Genomic DNA, 21,651 nt, shown 5'->3' with positions numbered 1-21,651 from the left:
CTCTGATTAAGATGTTTGTAATTTAAAAAAAGTTACATCGGTGTCTCTCTTAAGGTATAGTAGATAGAACTGCAGTCAGGCTGATCTTGGTTCAAAGTCTGTCTCAGATATTTACTAGATAGTTATTTAAGACAGGTTGTGATCTGAAAAGCTACAGAAAGTCTCACAAAAACTTAAATCACAAACCCTTGGTGAATACTTAGTTGCTAATGTTTATAGAACACATGAAGCTTTTTTCTTTTTATTTCTTTTTTGTTTCAGTTTTTTATATGAGACTTTTCAAATTTTTTATACACATTATCATATTAAATTACCATTAAAAACTTGTGTAGATATTATCATCATCATCTTTTTTTTTTAATCTCTACATTACAGATGTAGGAATCAAGGCTGAGAGGATAAGAGAGACAAAAGTCGAAGATCTTGCTTTCTTCTATAGGCTTTCCTTTATGTAAAATACAAGTATTATTTTATCAATATTCCTATATGAATTGTCTTCATTAAACTTATCTTATCCATTTGCATCTTCCATGAAGAATATGAGCAACCTACCTTTCTAGAAATGAAATATACTTGCCCTTCTTCAGGGGTCACAATTTGTTTAGCGGCCCTATTTAGCTGCCTGCTTTGTTTAGCTTCCTGCTTTGTTTAGCTGCCTCATTGACTTTGTTAATAGCATATAGGTGAGAAATCCCTCCCACTAGAGATACAATATGATGAGGAAATTTGGTAGGGGTAATGATTGTGGTGGAGAAAACAGTTTCATCATCTTAATTTGTCTTTCTAAACCATCAGAGGGAATTTGACCTTCTTGATTGGAAGATTTCCCACAAAAACTGCTTTTCACAGATCCATAGCACCTTATCTGCCTAATAAAATCTCTAAATCTCAAACTGCATCTTTTGATTTGTTAAAGATTACATTCTGAAAGGAGGGCTCATTTTTGGGGGGGGAGGGGGGAAGAGGGAGGGAGAGTAGAGCTGGAGGCAGCTGAGCAGAGAAGGAGGTAGACCTTGATGTCCTAACTTACCTTTAATTTGTATAAAGAAGGAAAATAGGAAACTGGTCCATCCTGAAAATATGTTAAATAGGATAAGCTTGGTGTAGGCAGCAGCACTCCGTAGAAAGAAGAAGCTCATGAGATACATGAGGGGAATGACAGACCATCCATATAACATGAAGATCATCAGGATATTCATAAAATGATTGTAGAAAGCTTCTATATCACAGACTTTGAACACCACCTAAAATCAAGTACAGGTGGGAGGTTGGAATGGAGGGAAAGAACATGTTCCATACATCAAACAAGAAAACAACTCCTGATGCCAAAGAAAGAAAGGGCTCATGTCACCTTTAAAAGGAAGAGGGAAAGAACTACTCACCCACCAATCAATGCTAAGGAAAGCTACTTCTACACTTCCTCCCCCAGTATCATCTTATTCGTGTATGTATGTGTATATGTATATACACATGTGTATATGTGTGGTATATACATGTGAATGTATGTGCAAGCATGTTAATGGAAATTACTTTTCCTGGTCAAAGTCAGAGCGGGAGGGAATCCTTTCACCAGTGCAGATATCTATTTTCAGAACAGTCCAAGAAGTCCAAAGATAATTTACTAATAAAAGTTTCTAAATCAACTGTTCTTGAATATTGTCAAGGTAGGTGACCTGTTCTTTTCTACTAAGTCTTTAGAAGGCTCTTTAATCCTGCCCTGGGCATCCTTATCTTACATGAAGACTAGATAATGGAAGCAAGATGACAAATTCAATATGAGTGAATACTGATATGATACAGCCAAGAACAAAAACCAAGGACAAAATAAAGCCCAACAAAATCAACAAACTCTATTGCACTCTTAAGTTGTACAAGCAGAAGCATAAAGTTTCTAAATATACAAGTAATAAGCTCAATGTACTTAGGATCATAGGAAGGAAAGATGATTGATTTATTACCAGAGGGAATCTCAGAAGTCCTCTAGTTCAATCCTCCCTGTTTTTTCAGATGAAGAAACATAGATCATAGAGATTGAATGACTTGACCAAGGTCTCATAGATAAGAAAACAGAAACATTAGAATTTAAACACTTTTTCCCTTGACTCCAAATCTAGCACTTTCCTCACTGTAGTAAACTACTGTTGCTGTTATACACACATGTATGTGTATATATGTGTGTGTATACATAGATGTACACATATATACTCATCTATAGACACACATATCCATATATATATATATATATATATATATATATATATATATATATATATATAGTCAGTTAAAAGAAATGGGAATGTTTAGCTTGAAGAAGAGAACCCTGGGGGAAGAAGTTTCAGAAGAATTCCCAAGCAACACATTCACCTCAAGTGAACACAGAATCCATAGAAGAATGTGAACTGTTCATTTTATAGAAGAGGAAACAAGACTTCCAAGATCACACAGTAATTAAGACCAGACCAAGATTTTCTGATTCTAAATTCAGGGTTCTTTCCACTAAACTAGAAATATGGATTCAAGAACTCAGTATTCCTGTTGCTTTGAGAACTCAGATTCCATTCTCAGTTCAACCATCCACTAGCTCTTGAGTCTATTTTGTGCTAGATACTATGCTAAGTTTACAAATATGATCTCATTGGATGCTATTAGGGGGAAAACTGAGGTAGGCAGAGATTAAATGACCCACCCAGGGACACACAGCTAGTTAATGACTGAGGCTGGATTTGAACTCAGGTCTTCTTGGTCCAGGCTCAGGGGTCTATCCACTGTTCTCCCTTGCTGATTCTCAGGAGGCAGAGTACCTTTAAATGAAATCTAGAGAACAATAGCGTCCAGGTAGAGCTGCTTGGAAAATTCCTAGATCTTTAGGAAATAAGTATGGTTCACCATTCCAAAAGAACTATCACCTAGAGGGCATAACCCTTGAAGAAAGAATTCCCTTGTTTCCATGGCCATGATCAAAGTCAGGAGCTTGGTTCACAGTAGCATTCCATTGGGCAGCTAGGTGGCACAGTGGAGCACCGGCCCTGGAGTCAGGAGTACCTGAGTTCAAATCCGTCCTCAGACACTTATTGATTACCTAGTTGTGTGGCCATGGGCAAGCCGCTTAACCCCATTGCCTTGCAAAAACTAAAAAAAAAAAACCAACTAAAAAAAGAACAATTGTTTCCCAGCTTTCTGCATCCCTTCTAATCTTGGTTACATAGTAGCATTCCATTATGATCAGCTAATAGGGATAATATGCTAAACAAGAGTGTACCTGACTCAAAATCTCCTTCAGGATAGACAATTTCATCTTTGTGTACTTAAAGGATAGTGTCTTGTGCATGGGAGGCATTTCATAAATGCTGGTTGAACTGAACTGCATCTATCTCAAGTACTTTGCAGCTATTTCTCATAAATGAGATAATTATACTGTGTATTACTAGATCAAGCTCTTAGACACCTTCTTTCACCACATATAGATATTCTTAGACTAAAGGAGCTCCACTAGGAATCATGCTTACTTAGGTATATAGAAAATTAAAGACAGTTATCTCTTGGACCTGGAGATCAATCATGTACCTGGGTACTAGGAATATAAAGACAAAAATAAAGCTGTCTCTACTTTAAGAAGCTCGCATTCTAATTAGAGAGAAGACATGTACATATAATGCATATAAAATAAATAAGAAAACTTTGGGAGAGAAGGCATTATAAGCTGGGTATGGGAGGAAGAAATCAGTGGAGCTTTGTCTGAGTTTTTAAGGAGGAAAAGGGTTCAAAGAGGCAAAGATTAGGAAAGATGGCATTCAGGCGATTATTCTGGCAAGATGGCTCCATGGCTCATCACATGAATTTGGAAGAAGCCTACAACACAGCAACATGAGTTCTGAATTTAGACTAAAACTGGTATCCATGAATACTTGAAAGAAGGTTGGTTACTGTTTGGATTTGTTTTGTTTAACTATGCTTATTTGTTAAAAGTTTTTTTCTTTCAGTTTTTAATTTAGCCGGGAAATATGGGGGTTGAGGGAGAGGTTAACAATAGTGACACACAAAAAAGATCACCCTGAAAAAATGAACATAAGGGAACAGAAAGAAGTTCAGAAGGAAGCACAGATAAGTAGGACTGTTCTTAAGTTTTTTTGGTGGGGTTGGCAAGGCAATGGGGTTAAGTGGCTTGCCCAACCAAGGCCACAAGCTAGGTAATTAAGTGTCTGAGGCTGGATTTGAACTCAGGTCCTCCTGACTCCAAGGTCAGTACTCTATCCACTGTGCCACCTAGCCACCCCAAGCAGGACTGTTCTTAAAGTAATTTGTGGAATGATATGCTGTAATTATATACAGGTATTTGTGTGTGTGTGTTGTATGTGTGTATATATACATGTATGTTGTTTTTTAAGAAGCAATATGAAAATGGAGATTGATAGTTTCATATAAAATCCATAGTTTCTCTTATGTGTTCTGATTTGGATATGGAAAAGTTCTTTTTGCCTCTGAGTACTGAGTACTAGAGTGGTATTATCAGATTTGACCTTAAAGAGAATCACTTTTGCAACAGTGTAGAGAATGGTCAAATGAGAAAAGTTTTTGAGACCAACAAAGAGTCTATTGAAACAATCTGAGTGAATTACATTGTTGGTGGAGCTGTAAACTCATCTAACCTTTCTGGAGAGAAATTTGGAACTATACCCAAAGGGCAACAAAAATGTGTATACCCTTTGATCCAGCAATACCACTACTGGGTCTATACCCTGAAGAGATGATGAAAAAGGGTACAAACATCACTTGTATAAAAATATTCATAGCAGCCCTGTTTGTGTTGGCAAAGAATTGGAAATAAAGTAAATGTCTTTCAATTGGGGAGTGGCTTAGCAAACTGTGGTATATGTATGTCATGGAACACTATTGTTCTATTAGAAACCAGGAGGGACAGGAATTCAGGGAAGCCTGGAGGGATTAGCATGAACTGATGTTGAGTGAGATGAGCAGAACCAGAAAAAACACTGTACACCCTAATAGCAACATGGGGGTGATGATCAACCTTGATGGACTCGCTCATTCTATCAGTGCAACAATTGGGGACAATTTTGGTCTATCTGCAAAGGAGAGTGCCATCTGTATTCAGATAAGGAGCTGTGGAATTTGAACAAAGTTCAAGGACTTAATTCTTTTTTATTTTCTATACACAAGAACAACTTCCCAGCACATTAGCCTCTATCTCTAGCCAGTCCTTTCCCTATAGAATAATTTTTTGGTAGTTTGATTGGTATAACAATGATTAAGTAACAATTTGGGTAGTATTGTCATTTTGAAAAAAATTGGCTTGATTTACCCATGAACAATTATTACTTCTCCAGTTTTTTAGATCTAATCTTCACTTGTGTAAAAAGTATTTTTTATATATATTTTATATAATCTCTTGGTTTGTCTTGGCAGGTAGACTCCTTTTGGTTTAAATTGATTTTCTTTTTCTATTTATTCCTGCTGGATTTTGTGGGTGATGATATAGAAATACTTGTGTTTTGTGTGCGTTTATGCTATAACCTGCAACTTTGTTCAAATTAATTGTTTGTTTTTAGTTGATTCTAGATATTTCTCTTAATATATAATTTTATCATCTGCACAGAGAGATTGTTTTCTTGATGCCATTCTTATTGGTTTGATTTCTTTTTATTGTCTTATTGCTATAGCTAGCATTTCTAGTACAATTTTGAATAATAGAGGTGATAACAGACATCCTTGTTTCACTCCTGATATTACTGGAAAGACTTATCTTTTATCCCCACGATAGATAATGCATGCTTTTGGTTTTGGATAGACTCTACTTATCATTTTAAGGAATGCTACATTTATTCTTTTATTTTCTAGAATTGTTTTTTAAAATAGTAATGGATATTGGATTTTGTTAAAAAAACTTTTCTATATCTATTGATATAATCATATGATTTTGGTGGAAATTTTTTGGTTGTTGTTGTTGTTGTTGTTACTGATGTAGTCAGTTATGCTTATAGTTCTCCTAATAGTGAACTAGTCCTGCATCCTGGTATAAATTCCACTTAGTGGAAATACATATGATTTTTATGATAAAGTGCTGTAAAATTAAAATTTTTGCATCAGTATTGGTTAGGGTGATTTGTCTGTTTTTGTACTCCCTGATTTGTTATCAAAAATCAATTTATAAATATCCTAACTCATCATTGATAGGAGAAATTTGGGTTGGAATAATTCTGAGACACTATCTTATACCTACTGGATTGGCTGTCCTGTTGGACAGGAGGAGAAAATGACAAATGCTGAAAGGGCTGTAAGAAAATTGAGACATTGATGCACTGTTGGAGGAATTGTGAAATGATTCAACAATTCTGTAGAGCAATTTGGAGGTAAATTTACAGAAATAAAACAAATGCAGTTAAAATTAGAAGAAAAGCAGTACACTAGCAGGTGGGATGAGGTAGGAATCTCTGTAGCAAATTTCTTTAATACATATCTCAAATATATGGGGAACTGAGCCAAATTTATAAAAATAAAAAATTAAAAGCAATTCCTCAACTGATAAATGGTCAAAGAATATGAATATGCAGTTTTTAGTGGAAGAAATCAGTTATCAACAGTGGTATGAAAAAATGCTCTAAATCACAAATAATTAGACAAATACACATTAAAAGAACTCTGAGGCACCACATCACACTCATCAGTTTGGCTTAGGCAAGAGAAAATAAGAATGGATTAGATGAAGGAGAATGAGAACACTAAGACTCTGTGGGTGAAGCTGTGAACTAGCCTGAGCAATGGATAAAGTCTCAAGCCTGGAATCAGGAAGACTTATTTTCTTGAGTTCAAATCTGAGATCAGACACTTATTAGCTGGGTGATCTTAGGAAAAGTCATTTACCATATTTTCCTCAGTTTCCTCATCTGTAAAATGAGCTGGAGAAGAAAGTGGCAAACCACTCTAGTATCTTTGTCATGAAAACCCCAAATGGGGGTATGAAGAGTTGGATGTGACTGAAAATGGCTGAACAACAAAATTTGTCAAAGAATTAAGAAACTGAATGGATGCCCATCAAATGGGGAATAGTTGAGCCAGTATGGTATATGAATGTGATGGAATACTCTTGTGCTACATACAGGACATGATGAAGAGAATGGTTTCAGAAAAACATGGAAAACTGATTCAAAGTAAGTGAGCAATGAAGAGAACAAATTACATAATGATGATGATGATGATGATGATAATGATAGTTGTCCTTTTGATTTTGGAGAAGACCATGCCAATCAAATTAATGGTTGCACATTATGTTTATTATAGTGAGGGGTATGTTATGTAAAGACTTGCCTTTTTGGGAACCATTTCACCCTATGACCTGATTTGTTAGGAAGCAAGACTTCAATATTATAATAAGACTTATTAACACATAGTGTTATTAACACTTCCATAAATTACCCACCATAGTTCAAAAGTCTTATGATGAAAAATGCTATCCACTTTCAGAGAGAAAACTGATGTATATAATATATAGACTAAAGTAAATTTTCTTTCTCTTTTTCCTTCCTTCCTTCCTTTCCTCCCTCCTCCTTTTTTCCTTCTCTTTTTGTTTTGATTTTTTGGTCAGAATATGGCAATGTAGAATTTTGTTCTGCATAACTACATATTTGTAATGAATTTTACTTTTCTTATCTTTATGACTGATGAGACAAATTGGAGAGGGAAGGAAGAGATTCTGCAACTGAAAATAAAACAGAATGTGAGAAATAATATCTGTTGTATTTACCTCACGATATTTTGTCAGGCTTAAATTATGTAGTATATATGAAGAAAATTTAAAAGTTTAAAGTCCTATGAAAATGTAAGCTATTGTTCATTTTTGTTGTTGTTTTTAGTGGAAGTCATTCTTGAATCAGCATTTCCAAAACTCTTTGAGATCAGGATCTTGGATTCTCCATGGGGGTCTGAGGGGAGATAGTGGTCAAGGTGGTGGCTATAGTTTAAATTGCCTAGTACATTTTACCTCTTGTTTTCTTCCACAAAGTCCCTTGTTGCTTCAGCTAGGTTAACCTGTTTGTTGAGCACTGGTTAGGGATAGCTGGCCCCCTGTTGTACCAATGATAATTGTGATAGCTAGCCTGGTAGCAAGACTATTGGTCTAAGAGGTGCTGCTACTCTGTGCTTATCTGTGGCAAATAATCAGCACTCACTGTTGGTGGTGATAAGGAAGGTGAGCCTTTTCCATAATAATTTTCCCCTTAATTATGGCTTCAGGGTCAGAAGATGGAAGTTTAGAGGGTATTACTATTTTGGATTCAGAGTCCTGAGCCTGAAGGTGCTATTGCTATATTGTAGTTCACCTACTGTTTGATAATTGATCTCATAATGATAGCTCACTTCTTGACTCTCACAAATTATATTTTCTATACACAAGAACAACTTCCCAGCACATTAGCCTCTATCTCTAGCCAGTCCTTTCCCTGATCCCATCAGCTGAGCTGGTCCAGGAGGAATAATAGTACAAAGAATTAAAGAACCAGTTAGTTGGAAATATATCAGAATGTCTTAGCAAAGGGTGACAAAGTACTTTGATGAGCATTTTAAGGGTGACAAATTAGCTGAGAGTTGGTAACACAATATGCTTGCTTCTTCAAAGAATTTTAATTGAAGTCATGGAGAGAAGGGAAAAATGAGTTATTTTCATGCTGGTATATTAAAGCAGATAATTTTTAAAAGTGGAAAACATAAAACTGCATGTTAAGTAGTAAAATGAGGAACAAGTGGGTATGTCAAGGACAGAGCTAAAAGTCAGTTACAGACTTGAATATTGTATGGCAGGCTATTTAACATAACATGACAGGTATAATTCTTCTGACTTTGGAGAAGTCCCAGTGAACAGAATGAAGAAGGGTTGCTCTAATTCTGCAGCTATCTGGTTACCAACACTGAGGATTCCATATTGGATTTTCCAGAATTAGGAGCTGAGTCTTCAATCCTCAACTACTCTTGTTACTTAGTTTGAGTTCAGAACAGCATTGGCTAAAGGAGCAGCTACTATGGGCCTTAACACACACTCACTTGGTACTTACCAGAAACAGCAAACAGGGAATGAAAAAATTGAAGAGATCCCATATCAGGGCAGACAGCCAGAAAATGAGCACATATACACCAGTTACAAACTGGATGTGCTTCACTTTACTTATTCTTTCACTGACTATTTGGAAAGAAAAAGTACTGACCAAGGGAGATAGGCCAAAGCATATACTAAAGGCAATTTGAAGTCCATTAGCACTCCTGCAAGAAATGGGACATGGAGAAACATTATGAATGGAGAATATTCAGTCATAAAGATAGTAGGAAAGATTGCCATATCTGCCACTTTCCTAAGGCTACATAAATGGATAAACAACCCAACAGGGAGGGAGAAATGAAAAGACCTGAAGGTCCCCAACCCCAAAAGGATAATCACATACTGAAGAAAGTTATCTCTGGCAGCATTCCAGACACTGAAAGGCTGAGGTTTGTTTGCAACCACAACAGAAGCCTCGGGGCCAGAAAGCAACATAAATAGGATATTGTCCAAAACTGCAAGGGCCGTTCCAGGTGAATGATATGCCTGGTTGTTGAATAAAGCAGTTGCGATCAGCTTGCCGTTAGTGACTTTCAGGGAAATTGCAACAATACAGTGCTCAATACAGTTTCTACTTTCGATTAGGAAATCTTCTAGTTTACCTAAGATGGAAAAGCATTATAGGTAAGTCAGGTGATATGAATTATTCATCATCAGTGACAGAACTGCTACTTAAGACTGTATACACAAAGGTTAATAACAAGAGCAATAAAAGTAATAATTATATATGCCCCTATATTCATAGATACATATGTATTTCAAAGCACCTTATAAATATCTAATTTCACAAAAACCCTAGGAGATAGATACTGTCGTAATAACCATCTTACGGAAGAGGGAACTGAGGCAGACAGAGGCTGTGACTTGCCCAGGGTCATATAGTTAGTTTTTGAGGTCAACAGGCCATTGTAGTTCCCAAGTTACAATTCTATGATATATGAGAACTAAGACTACATTGCAAATCAATAAAAGTGAACATAAGCATTAGTGACACCTTCAAATTTTAATGATAATGAAGAACCAGTTAGCTTTTTTTCATTGTGTTATGATGCCTGTTATCGCTGGCAATCCCCATTGTGATACTAAGCCTGTCTCTAATGAAATGGAAATGGAGTACAGATTTTTACTTAACAGTTTTAATAATTTCTCAGTCTCTGGTAACACTTACAATGAAGAAATAAAGTGACCTAACAGTTGGACATTTTGACCAAGGTCATATGGTAACCATTATTCCCATAAAGATGACAGTGTATTTGAAATGTTGGTAATTGTTCAAGAGATTTACATCTAAGACAAAGTGTTGAACTGTTAGCATGCCTACTCTGTTGTCAAAATACATTACTTTTTTCTTTTTAAAATCTATTTCAATGAACTCACTAATCTGCTTCATATTACATACTACTTCTGTTTCTTTAAATTATAAGGCTCCAAGTCAAACCTTCTTTCTTTACCAATTCTCTAACTCTGTAACAAGGAAACTATTATATAACATAATTTAAATCTTTTCTTTTTCAAATGTACAGGAGTAAAAAAAAAATCACAATTTTCCCCTAAGAATATCTATCTTTAAAATTATCTATGACAAAACAGAATTTCAAAAGAAATTAGGAATCATCTTAATTATACAATAATGGCAACTACAAAAAGGATTTTAAAATTATATTGCATGTTATCAAATGGAAGGAATGTTATATGAAAATTTGGTTAACTTTTTCCTAATTTGAAAGGAATTATCACAGAGATTAAGGGTACAGAGAAGAACTAATTAGTTAACACTTTTTTCTCAGTCAACCCTAGATCTTGGAGCAAAGAAAAACTGCTTGAAATCAGCAGAATATAGTCACAAGTAAGATTCTTTTACTAGAACAATCAAAGCAATTCTTCAATAATTCAACAAGGCAAATCAGTTGCAGAAGTTCTTGATCTTTTTTGTGTGATGGATCTTGGGTAAATGATACTCAAATAATATCTTTAAAGCATAAAATAAAATAATCAGAATTAGAAAGGAAAACAGTTATACTGAAACACAATTATGAAACAAAACAAGTTTCATGGATTCTAGTTTAAGAAGTCTTGGGTTTTTTCATACTTTGGTTCTCATCATGACAAATTCCAGTGATAGAAATGCTCTCTTCAATAGTGAAGATCACATCCTTTCCCAGCCTTCTTGTTTGATTCCTGTCCAGGCTTACCCAGAGTATCTCCATAAAAGATTGATTGATGATTGTGGTCCTTAATAATCGAAGGAGACCATGACATCAGCTGAATGAGGACATAACATGTATATGATTCTGATTGAAGTGAGGGAATGTTGTGCAAAGGCACCTCCCTGTCTCTTCTAGAATCATCTTAATCTATTGACTTGATAGTGCAGGAAACAGGACTGGGGGTGTTGATCTAGATAGAGTGGGTGATCTTGACCTTTTAGATGCAGTTCTTTTATTTATGCATTATACTAACATCAAGGTTTAAGGTTTTGATTTACCAACATTCAGTCAAAATTCTGCTACTGTAGCTAAGGTTCCTTTGGAGCCTTATCCAATCATATACATCCCCCATACTAGGGGATAAGTCTTTGCAAATGGTATGTTCAATATTTGGTGACACATCTTTGTCAGTAGGTACATTCACTGTATGGAACTATACAGTTCTACTCATACTAGGCAATATATCATTGATAAGGTAAAATTATCCTAACTTGTTTTGCAATGGTCTACTTGATTCAACTTTGCAAACATATTCCCCTTGGAAACCAAAGACTTTGGTTTCCTGGAAGCTACCCAGCATATCAGGGGAATAATGCTGCTGAATGGCCAGTTAGCATTGCTTATGGTCAGACCTATGAGTTATCTGATCATTTTCAAATCTCTGACTTTCAATCTTGTTTAAGGAAATGATTCTTGGCAAATGTTTTCATTCTGGTCCATCTTGCACCCAGTCCTTCACTTCTAGCAGTACAACACAAATGTCCCTAGCCATACCTTTAAAAAAATGGTCCTGGGGACAGTTAGGTAGCATAGTGGATAGAGCACCGGCCCTGTAGTCAGGAGGACCTGAGTTCAAATCTGACCTCAAGACACTTAATAATAGTCACTTAACCTCATTGCCTTAAGTAAATAAAATTAAAAAATAAAAATCATGGTCCCAGTTTTGAAAATCAACAAAATAAAACTGGGGTCCTATTCCATTATACCTTGCTGGATTATCCAAGCAACTTGAACCTATTTTGAATATTCTAATAAGCCCTATCCTGCTTCTGTTTTTTTTATTAAATATTTTGTAGGTACTAATGAGGCACTCAAATTATCCATCATTCTTACTTCATTCTTATTTTATGACTGACCCATTTTCTTTTCTGATCATAGTGGTAGCATGGTATAGAGAGTTGGACATGGAGTCTGGGAGATTTGGGTTCATATTTTACCTATAACACAGAGTTGTTTAACCATGGAAAATTACTCAAATTCTGTTGAACTCATTTTCCTGAACAGTAAAATGCCCAGTAAAATGAGGTAATTATTATCAGTAGCATCTATGCAGATGACTTGTCCAGTCCTAATGTCTCTCTTGACCTCCAGTCTCACATCTCTGTTTAGTGAACTTCCTGAACTGGATGTCCCACAGACATCTTAAATTCAACATGTCCAAAGCTTAATTAGTGATCTTTTTCACCAGCAATTTCCACTCTTCCTAACTTCACTATACTGCCAAGAGTACCACCATCCTCCCAGTCACCAGGTTCATAATCCAGGCATCTTTCTTGACTCCTCATTTCCTCTAAACCCTCCCAACATTTTGATCAATTGACAAGTCTTCTCAATTCTACCTTTGAAACATTTTCCCTTCTCTTATTACTTCACTTGACTACCACAATGGCCTGTTGCTTGATCAATCTGTTTCAACCTTTTGTCTACTCCAATCCATCCTCCATTTAGCTATCAAAATGATCTTCCTGAAGCATAGATCTTGATCATATAATCCTTTCCCCTGGCCCATTTCTCAGATCCATTCAATAAACTCCAGTAGATTCTTATGATCTCCAGAATCAAATATAAAATTCTCTCTTGGGCTTTCAAAGTTTTTCATACCTGGGCCCTTCTCACCATTCCAGTCTTTTTACACATGCTATGTGACCCAGTGACATTGGTCTACCTACTGTTTCAGTAGTTGCTGAAGTCTTTTTTTTTTTAGAATACTATTATCTTTGATTTTGTTTAAAGATGCATGGTTTTTTTTTTTTTAGGTTTTTTCCAAGACAAATGGGGTTAAGTGGCTTTCTCAAGGCCACACAGCTAGGGTCTGAGGCTGGATTTGAACTCAGGTACTCCTGACTCCAGGGCTGGTGCTCTATCCACTGTGCCACCTAGCTGCCCCTAAAAATGCATGTTTTCCAATTAAGGGAGGTGGAGGAAAAATTGGGAGGAGAAATGAGAGTGATGCAGAAAAATCATGAAAATCATGGTGAAAGAAATACAAAAAATGCTGAAGAAAATAATATGTTAAAAACCAATTTATGGGGGCGGCTAGGTGGCATAGTGAATAGAGCACTAGCCTTGGAGCAGGAGTACCTGGGTTCAAATCCAACCTCAGACACTTAATAATTACCTAGCTGTGTGGCCTTGGGCAAGCCATTTAACCCCATTGCCTTAAAAAAAATCTAACCCCCCCCCCCAACAATTTAGGCCCAATGGAAAAAGTAAAACAAAAGGCAAATGAGGAGAAGAATGCCTTAAAAAAAGCAGAATTGGCCAGCTGGAAAAGGAGACAAAAAAGCTCTCTGAAGAAAATAACTCCTTCAAATGCAGAATGGAACTAAAGGAAGCTGATGACTTTGCAAGAAATCAGGAAGAAATAAAACTCTTCCAAAAAAGTCAAAAAATAGAAGAAAAAACAGATCTAGAAGAAATAATTAAAAAATTATTGGGTTATATGAAAGCCATGATCAGGAAGAGCCTAGACTTCATTTTTCAAGAAATGATACAGTAAAATTGCCCTGAGATCCTAGAAGCAGAGGGTAAAATAGAAATTGAAGGAATTCACCAGCCACCTCCTGAAAGAGATCCCGAAAGAAAACTTCCAGAAAGAGAAAATTCTAAAAGCTGCCAGAAACAATTCAACTATCGAAGCTCCATAGTCAGGATTACACAGGATCTGGCAGCATCTACATTAAGGGCTCATAGGAATTGTAATATGATATTCTGAAAGGCAAAAGATCTTGGTTTACAACTGATAATCAACTACCCAGCAAAACTGAACATCCTCTTTCAGGGGAAAAGATGGACTTTCAATGAAACAGGGGACTTTCAAACTTTCCTATTGAAACAACCTGAGCTGAACAGGAAGTTTGATCTACAAGTACAAGACTCTGGTGAACCATAGAGGGGGTGGATGAGAAGGAGTAACTATGAGGAACTTAATGATATTGAACTGCTTGTATTCCTGCATGGGAAGAAGATATTGATAACTCATATTAACTTTTTCATTTATAAGAACTGTTAGAAGGAGCATATATAGACAAGGCACAGGAAGGAGTGGGATATAATGGTATAATATAGTAAAAAGATGGAGTCAATGGGTGATAAAGGAAAGTACTGGGAGGAAGGGAAAGGAGATGAAGAAGAAGCTAAGAAATTTCATATGAGTCTAAAAAAATATTTTTCAATGGAGTGGAAAGGGGGAAGGCAAAAGGGAATGAGTGAGTCTTACCAGAAATGACTCAGAGAGGAAATAACATACACACTCAATAGGGTATAGAAATCTATCTTACCCTAGAGAAAAATGAGAAGAAAGGGATGGGATAAGGGAGAATGGGGGGGGAGGGGGGAATAGGTGATAGAAGAGAGGGAAGATTGAGGGAGAGGGTATTCAGTTACAAACACACTATTGGACAGGGCCAGGATGAAAGGAGAGAAAGAATAGAATAAATGAGAGTGGGGAGGAATAGAGTTGAGGTACAGCTAGTAATGGCAACTGTGGGAAAAATATTGAAGCAATTTTCGTGGTGGACTTATGATAAAGAAAGCAACTCACCCCAGAGACAGAACCACTGGAATCTGAACACGACCGAAGTACATTTTTTTTCTCTTTCTCTCACTATTCTTGAGGTTTCTCATCTTCTTGGGGGGGGGTTATGTTTATTCTTATAACAAAATTATTGTAATAATAGTAATAATAAATTAAAGTTCACTTGCAAAAAAATTTTAAAAAGTATGAAAAAAGCAAAGATGCATGTTTTCTCCCTGAGCTATTTTGAAAATGATCCTTCAATGCATTCAAACATGGTTTTACAGCTTGAGGGGAAAGAGGCCTAAAAACTTGGTTGTCAGCTTTTTCCCATGGGAGTTAACAGGGTTAGGATACCACTAGTCCCCACAACTACCATTTTGAGGTGACTTAAGCTAAATGTCAGAACTAAATAGGCTCCCAATAATGGGAGTGGAAGGGAGCCAAATAGAGAAAAGAAGTTAGAAACAAATGATACAAAGACTGAATAGGACAAAAAAAGGCTGAATGACAAAAACACTAGACATAAATCTAAATCCCAAGCAAGTAAATTAATTAGGTAGATCATACACATAGAAAGAAAAATAAGATTGTTTTTCCACAAAGCCACAAAACAATGAATATGTGAATCCCAAAGCTATAATCAATTAATTAATTGTGGCATCCTCTCCCAACACACCTGTACCCTGGCAGGTTAGGTCTCCAGAGGATGATTGAGTATCACCCTCCTAGGACCCAGCCTTCCCAGGATGAATGGGATTTGGGAAGAGAAAGGGCTACACAATCAATCAATTTAAAAGAAATTATTAAGAGTTTATTATATGCTAGCACTGAACTAAGTGCTGGAGAAATAAAGAAAAATTAAAAACAGGAATTTATATTCTCATGAAAATACATATATAAATATATATATGTACATACACACACACATACACATGTATATTTGGACATAGAGATCATGGAATTTTCTTGGCATCTCTGGACTCTGGATACCAAAAGAGAGGAATAAGATTTAATTTTAGAAAAAAAATAATTACAGATTCACAAAAATTCAAGTCAAATGAAAAAATATATATATATATGTGTGTGTGTGTGTGTGTGTGTGTGTGTGTGTGTGTGTGTGTGTGTGTGTGTGTGTATGTATGTATACCCAAGCCATTGGATTTATGCCAGAATAAACTGATACTGAGTCATTTCAAATTCAACCTTCAGTCTTAACTGTTTCAAAATGCATCTAGTATTAGGGCCCCTTCACTTTAAACATTGCTTTCCAGTTCCTTTTTGACTCTAAATGCTAATGATTTCATGATACAGACAGTTGTTCATAACATCAGACATTAATCATATGGTTCTTACCTTTCACTAATTTGGGTTTTTGTCCTCTACTCTTTAGCATAATATTCAAGTAACCTGAGGCCTTATTGAGCAGAGAAGTATTTCCAGAGACAGAGTAAGGGACAATGGTTTTGCCATATTTATGCAAATTCAAATTCAAGCTTGAGTAATTGTGAGTAATTAAAGTTTGAAAGATACTGATCAATAAGGAACTGAATACCACAGGAGCCAAAGTGTGTATCAATGTCATCTTCCAGTTGCGCCAATAATACATAGCTCTTTTGCTGAACATGGCATGGAATTGCTGGTAGTAGAGCTTATACTAGAATAAAGAAAGAGATACAGAGCATTACAACAGTGTTAGACACCCATAAGCCATTCATATTGAAATCCTCTTCAATCTAAGCCTGTCAGAGTCAGTCAATAAACAGTGCCAGCTTTGCCCTTTTTATCATCTCCTCATTCTCTCTCTCATATTCAGTCTCTCCTTATATTGTTGTTGTTTGTCCTTTTTTTTTTTTTTTGCTAGGCAAATGGGGTTAAGTGGCTTGCCCAAGGCCACACAGCTAGGTAATTATTAAGTGTCTGAGAGCGGATCTGAACCCAGGTACTCCTGACTCCAGGGCCAGTGCTTTATCCACTGTGCCACCTAGCCACCCCTGTTGTTTGTCCTTCTTGAAGAAGACCATGACATCAGGGAGGTGAGGCCATGACAAGCACATGAATTATATTTGAGAGGTGGGGGGTTGGTGGGGCTGTGCTGAGTTACCAGCCTCACTTTCTCCTCCAGAGTCATCTGGGTCCAGTGGCTAGATATGGATCAGAATGACTGGAAATGGCTCTGGATGTGAGGTCAACCACATTATATGGGGCAGCTAGGTGACACAGTGGATAGAGTTCTGAAGTCAGAAGGACCTGAGTTCAAATCTGATCTCAGACATCTGGCACTTACTAGCTGTGTGACCTTGGACTCCTTATATATTGGTACCTTCTTTACTGCTTACAAACATACCCAGGTATTCCCTAGCCTTAAAAAATGTGCATAAATAGATATGTATTTATACATATATGCACATATATGTCACATATATCATTTGATATCTCTCTGATTTTACTGGCAAACTCCCAGATAAAATAATCTAACCAACAAATCAATTTATTAATTTAAAATGCCAGGAACTATGAAAAGTGCTAGAAATATGAAAACAAAAATAAAATAAGACTACCCCTCAATGGATTTATTATTCATTAGAGGAAAAGAAATGTATATGTATATGTTTAGATGAGACATATAGAATCAATGAAAAAGATACAATATAATCTTGTAGTGGGGAAAGCATTAGCAATGATGAAGAAGGTGCTCAAAAATGTCTCATGAAGAAAGTGGCAGCTACTGAATTGAGTCTTGAAGGAAACTAGGGATATACTAAGTGACAAAAGTGAGAAGGTAAGGAATTCCAAGCCTGGAGAATTGCTCATTACAGATAATGGAAAGAAAAGATAATATGCATGTGAACAATAGTAAGGCTAGTGTGCCTAGACTATAGAGATAAGGAAGAGAATAACATGTAACTGAGAAAGTAAGGCAGTCAGGATATAAAGAAGCAAACAGAAATTTATATTTGATCTTACAAGAAATAAGAAGCCACTGGAGTTTTCAGAATAGGGTGTGGGGTGGCTGGGTGATGTTTTAGGAAAATCACTTTGGCAAGAGTGTGGCAGAACAGAAGTAGGGAGATACTTGAGGTGGGAAGAGGTTGTGAAGATGGAAATGATAAGATTTTATAACTGACTAGATCTATGGAGACTGAGTGAGGAGTCTGGGATAATGTTATGATTCCAAACTAGGATAACTGGAAAGATGACATTATTGACATTATTAGCAAAGGTAGGATGAAATTGTTGATTGGGGGGATGCAGGGTAGTAAGACACTGAGTTTTGCTTTGAGTTTGAGATGTCTTTAGAATGTCCAGTTTGAAAAGTCCCCTTTTCCCTAATTTTCTCTCCCAGGAGCTCTATATAGAAACTATAAATAGTTAAATCATTACTCAAAGTTTTCCTTTCAAGTGATCTACTATATTACTCAGGAAGTTGTATTTTACTTCAGTCAAAAGAAGCCAAGGGTTAACTAGAGATAAATATATTATAAATTTGCCTAAAATGCTTACATATGTATGAATGCATGTGTGTATGCATATGTATATATATATGTATTTATAGATATATTATTATTCCTAGGCTTAAAATAAACTAATTATTCTAATTGGGCGTTACAGCTATATCATACTTGTCTCACCCCATCAGAAGAATATAAGATCTTAGGACAGTGTCTATTTTAGTTTTTGTCTTTATATCCGCAGTACTTCCTGGAGTACCTCTCAGTACCACATAGTAAGTGTTTAATAAACACTTAATTCCAGTCACATTTTTACTGCCTTCTGGGACATTTCGGATGGTGAAATGGGAAAGAAGCAGCAAGGGCAGTTAGGTAGTACATACCCAAACCAGAATAATTTCTGGACAATAAAAGCACTGCAGCACAAACTCCAGGAACTTTGGAAAGATATCTTTCTGCTTTTTGGTGTACAAGCCTTCTCTATTTGAATATTCTGTTTAAGGAAATATTAACTTTTTATTAGAGCTAAGCTCTAATAAAAAGTTTATTTTGTAGAAAGAGATTTTAAAACTAAAGTTTCTCCAAGTAATTATTACAGATTTTAATCTAATGTGTTGGAAATACATTGTTTAAAACCAGAAATGTCTATCATCATATTTTATTGTGTACCATACAACTCAAGATGGACCACTGTGAAAGTCTGAAGATTCAGAGGTCAACTTTGGGAAATATCCATGTCATTAGAAAGCCTAGTAGACTTTGCTGTTTATGTTGGCATATTAAATCAAAGGAATAACATTGATTTCTGAAATTATAGATCACTACCTTTTAAAATCACAAAAAAGAAAAAAGGCAGATGCTGATTTCCCAAATAAATATATTTTTATTATTAGAAAATAACCAAATCATATCTGTTCCCTGTTAGCATTGAATAATTTTTTCTCTAATTTCTCTTTCCTTTAAATAATAATCAATACCTAATCTTCAGCTTGGGATAGGGAAAAACTACCCTTAGATGATTACCACTTCTGTGTCACAGGGAGACAGCATCTTTCATTGTCTGTTCTCTAGGACCCTCACTGTTTTTTTCCCCAGTTATTCAGGGTTTAATTTCCTTTTATTGATTTTTTAAAATTTATATTATGGTGTAATACTGTTCTCTTGATATCACTTTATATATAACATAGTATATTTGTCAGAATTTCTCATATTCACCATTTTATAATCACATATTAGTTCTTTCAATTACTTTCCAATTAATGAGCAACTACTATGCTGTTGGTTCATAACTAATACAAAGCATTCTTCTATAAATATTTTGCTATATATAAGAATATTATTTCTTTCCTTGGCTTCCTTGGGGTACATGACTAGTACTGGTAGTGTTGAAGTGAAAGACATGGACATTTTATTTATTTTCTTGAATAATTCTCATTTGATTTCCAGAATGGATAGATTATTTCACAGTTTCACCAAAAGTGTATGTGTGGTCATCTTCCCAGGACAATCCAACCTTGATTGACCTCATATTTTTTATCTTTTTTCCAATTTCAATGACATGAAATAAAACTTCATTTGTATTTCTATTTGTATCTCTTTTACTATTAATGATTTGCCACATGTTTTATGTAGTTAATTATAGTTTGCAATTTTTTTGAAAACTTTGTATTCTTTGACCATTCATCTTTTGGGGATGGTTCTTTGGATTACAAATACATAAATATAGGGTATCTCAAAAGCCTCAGCATAATTTTAAGCTTTAATAAAGTGTGTGTATCTGCATATACATTTGTTTTTCATAATGTGCTATATATTTTGTCCACTAACTTTTTTTATAATCACAAAAAATTTGGATTATACATAGCAACATATAAAGATGGAATGTTTCTTTGAATATTATACTTTATGTATAACATAAAATTTGGAGGAAAAAAGTCCCTTTCACTCACTTCTTCCCTACTGAGTAAGTTAAAAAAAAAACAAGCCAAAATTCATAATATATTACTGGAAAGCCTTAGCCTGACAAATCTCCTCATTGACCATATTGAAAAGTAAGTATCTTTATGCATCTTAAGTCTATCACCTCTTTGTCAGGAAGTGAGTGGAATGCTTTGTCTTCATTTGGATTTATAGTTAATTATGATATTGGATAAAGTCCTAAAAATCTTTCATAAAAATCTTTATAGTTTTCTCTATAAACTTATTATTGCATAAACTGTTCTCCTTATTCTCCACACTTACCTAATGTATCAATTAATGGAAATTTCCCCAATTTCCTCTGAAAATATACATGTCATTACTCTTATGGCAAAGTAATATTCCATTACATTCATATGCTACAATTTGTTTACTTATTCTCAGTAAGATGTCCTTTTATTTTTCAATTTTTGGCTAATGCAAAAAAAAGTTTCTATAACCACTTTTGAATATCTATTTTCTCTCTTTTCTTTTTTTTTTGCATGGCAACAGGGTTAAGTGGCTTGCCCAAGGTCACACAGCTAGGTAATTATTAAGTATCTAAGGTCAAATTTGAACTCAGGGCCGGTGCTCTATCCACTATTCCACCTAGCCACCCTGAATATCTATTTTCTTATCCACTTTCTTAGGGGGTGGATGATGTAGGGGGAGATAGGTTTAGTATTAAGTAGTAAAGCTAGATTAAAAGGATATACACAAAATGGTGACTTTTTAAACATAATTCCAAATTAAAAGGTTGGATGAATTTACATCTTCACCAATAGTGTAGTAATATGTTTATTTTCCCATACCCACTCCAACATTTATGATTTTCAATTTTTGGTCATCTTTGCCAATCTGATACACTTTAGGTAGAATCTCATAGCTGCTTTAATTGTATATCTTAAATTATTAGTTATTTGTAGCATTGTTAATATCTTGGATTTTTTACATTCAAAACTGCTTGTTTATATTCTTTTCTGATTTATCAGTTGGGAAATGGATCTTAATCTTATAAATGTGAATCATTTCATTTATAAAGAAGATATTTATATGAGACATTTTGTGAAGATTTTTGTTTTTTTGCTGCAGTAGATTTTTGTGCAGAATCTAAAAATTTGATATAATAAAAATGTACAT

General features: G+C 35.3%; 1 protein-coding gene across 8 annotated transcripts in view; it reads right to left on the bottom strand.

Moving 5' to 3' along the window:
- Positions 1–21,651, bottom strand: part of LOC141502677 (phospholipid-transporting ATPase ABCA3-like) — a 312,244-nt gene that overhangs the window by 54,245 nt on the left and 236,348 nt on the right. For all 8 annotated transcript variants that reach the window (XM_074207528.1, XM_074207521.1, XM_074207520.1 and 5 more), the window contains 4 exons: positions 16,460–16,760; positions 9,444–9,702; positions 9,060–9,264; positions 1,031–1,244 (listed from right to left, as the gene is read on the bottom strand). In XM_074207528.1, the coding sequence (XP_074063629.1) occupies positions 1,031–1,244; positions 9,060–9,264; positions 9,444–9,702; positions 16,460–16,760 (979 nt within the window). The remainder of the gene's footprint in view (positions 1–1,030; positions 1,245–9,059; positions 9,265–9,443; positions 9,703–16,459; positions 16,761–21,651) is intronic.

The sequence above is a fragment of the Macrotis lagotis genome, chromosome X (assembly GCF_037893015.1).
Source record: "Macrotis lagotis isolate mMagLag1 chromosome X, bilby.v1.9.chrom.fasta, whole genome shotgun sequence".
NCBI lineage: Eukaryota > Metazoa > Chordata > Mammalia > Peramelemorphia > Peramelidae > Macrotis > Macrotis lagotis.
The sequence above is the reverse complement of the archived record's forward strand: the minus strand, read 5'-3'. Positions and strand labels throughout refer to the sequence as shown.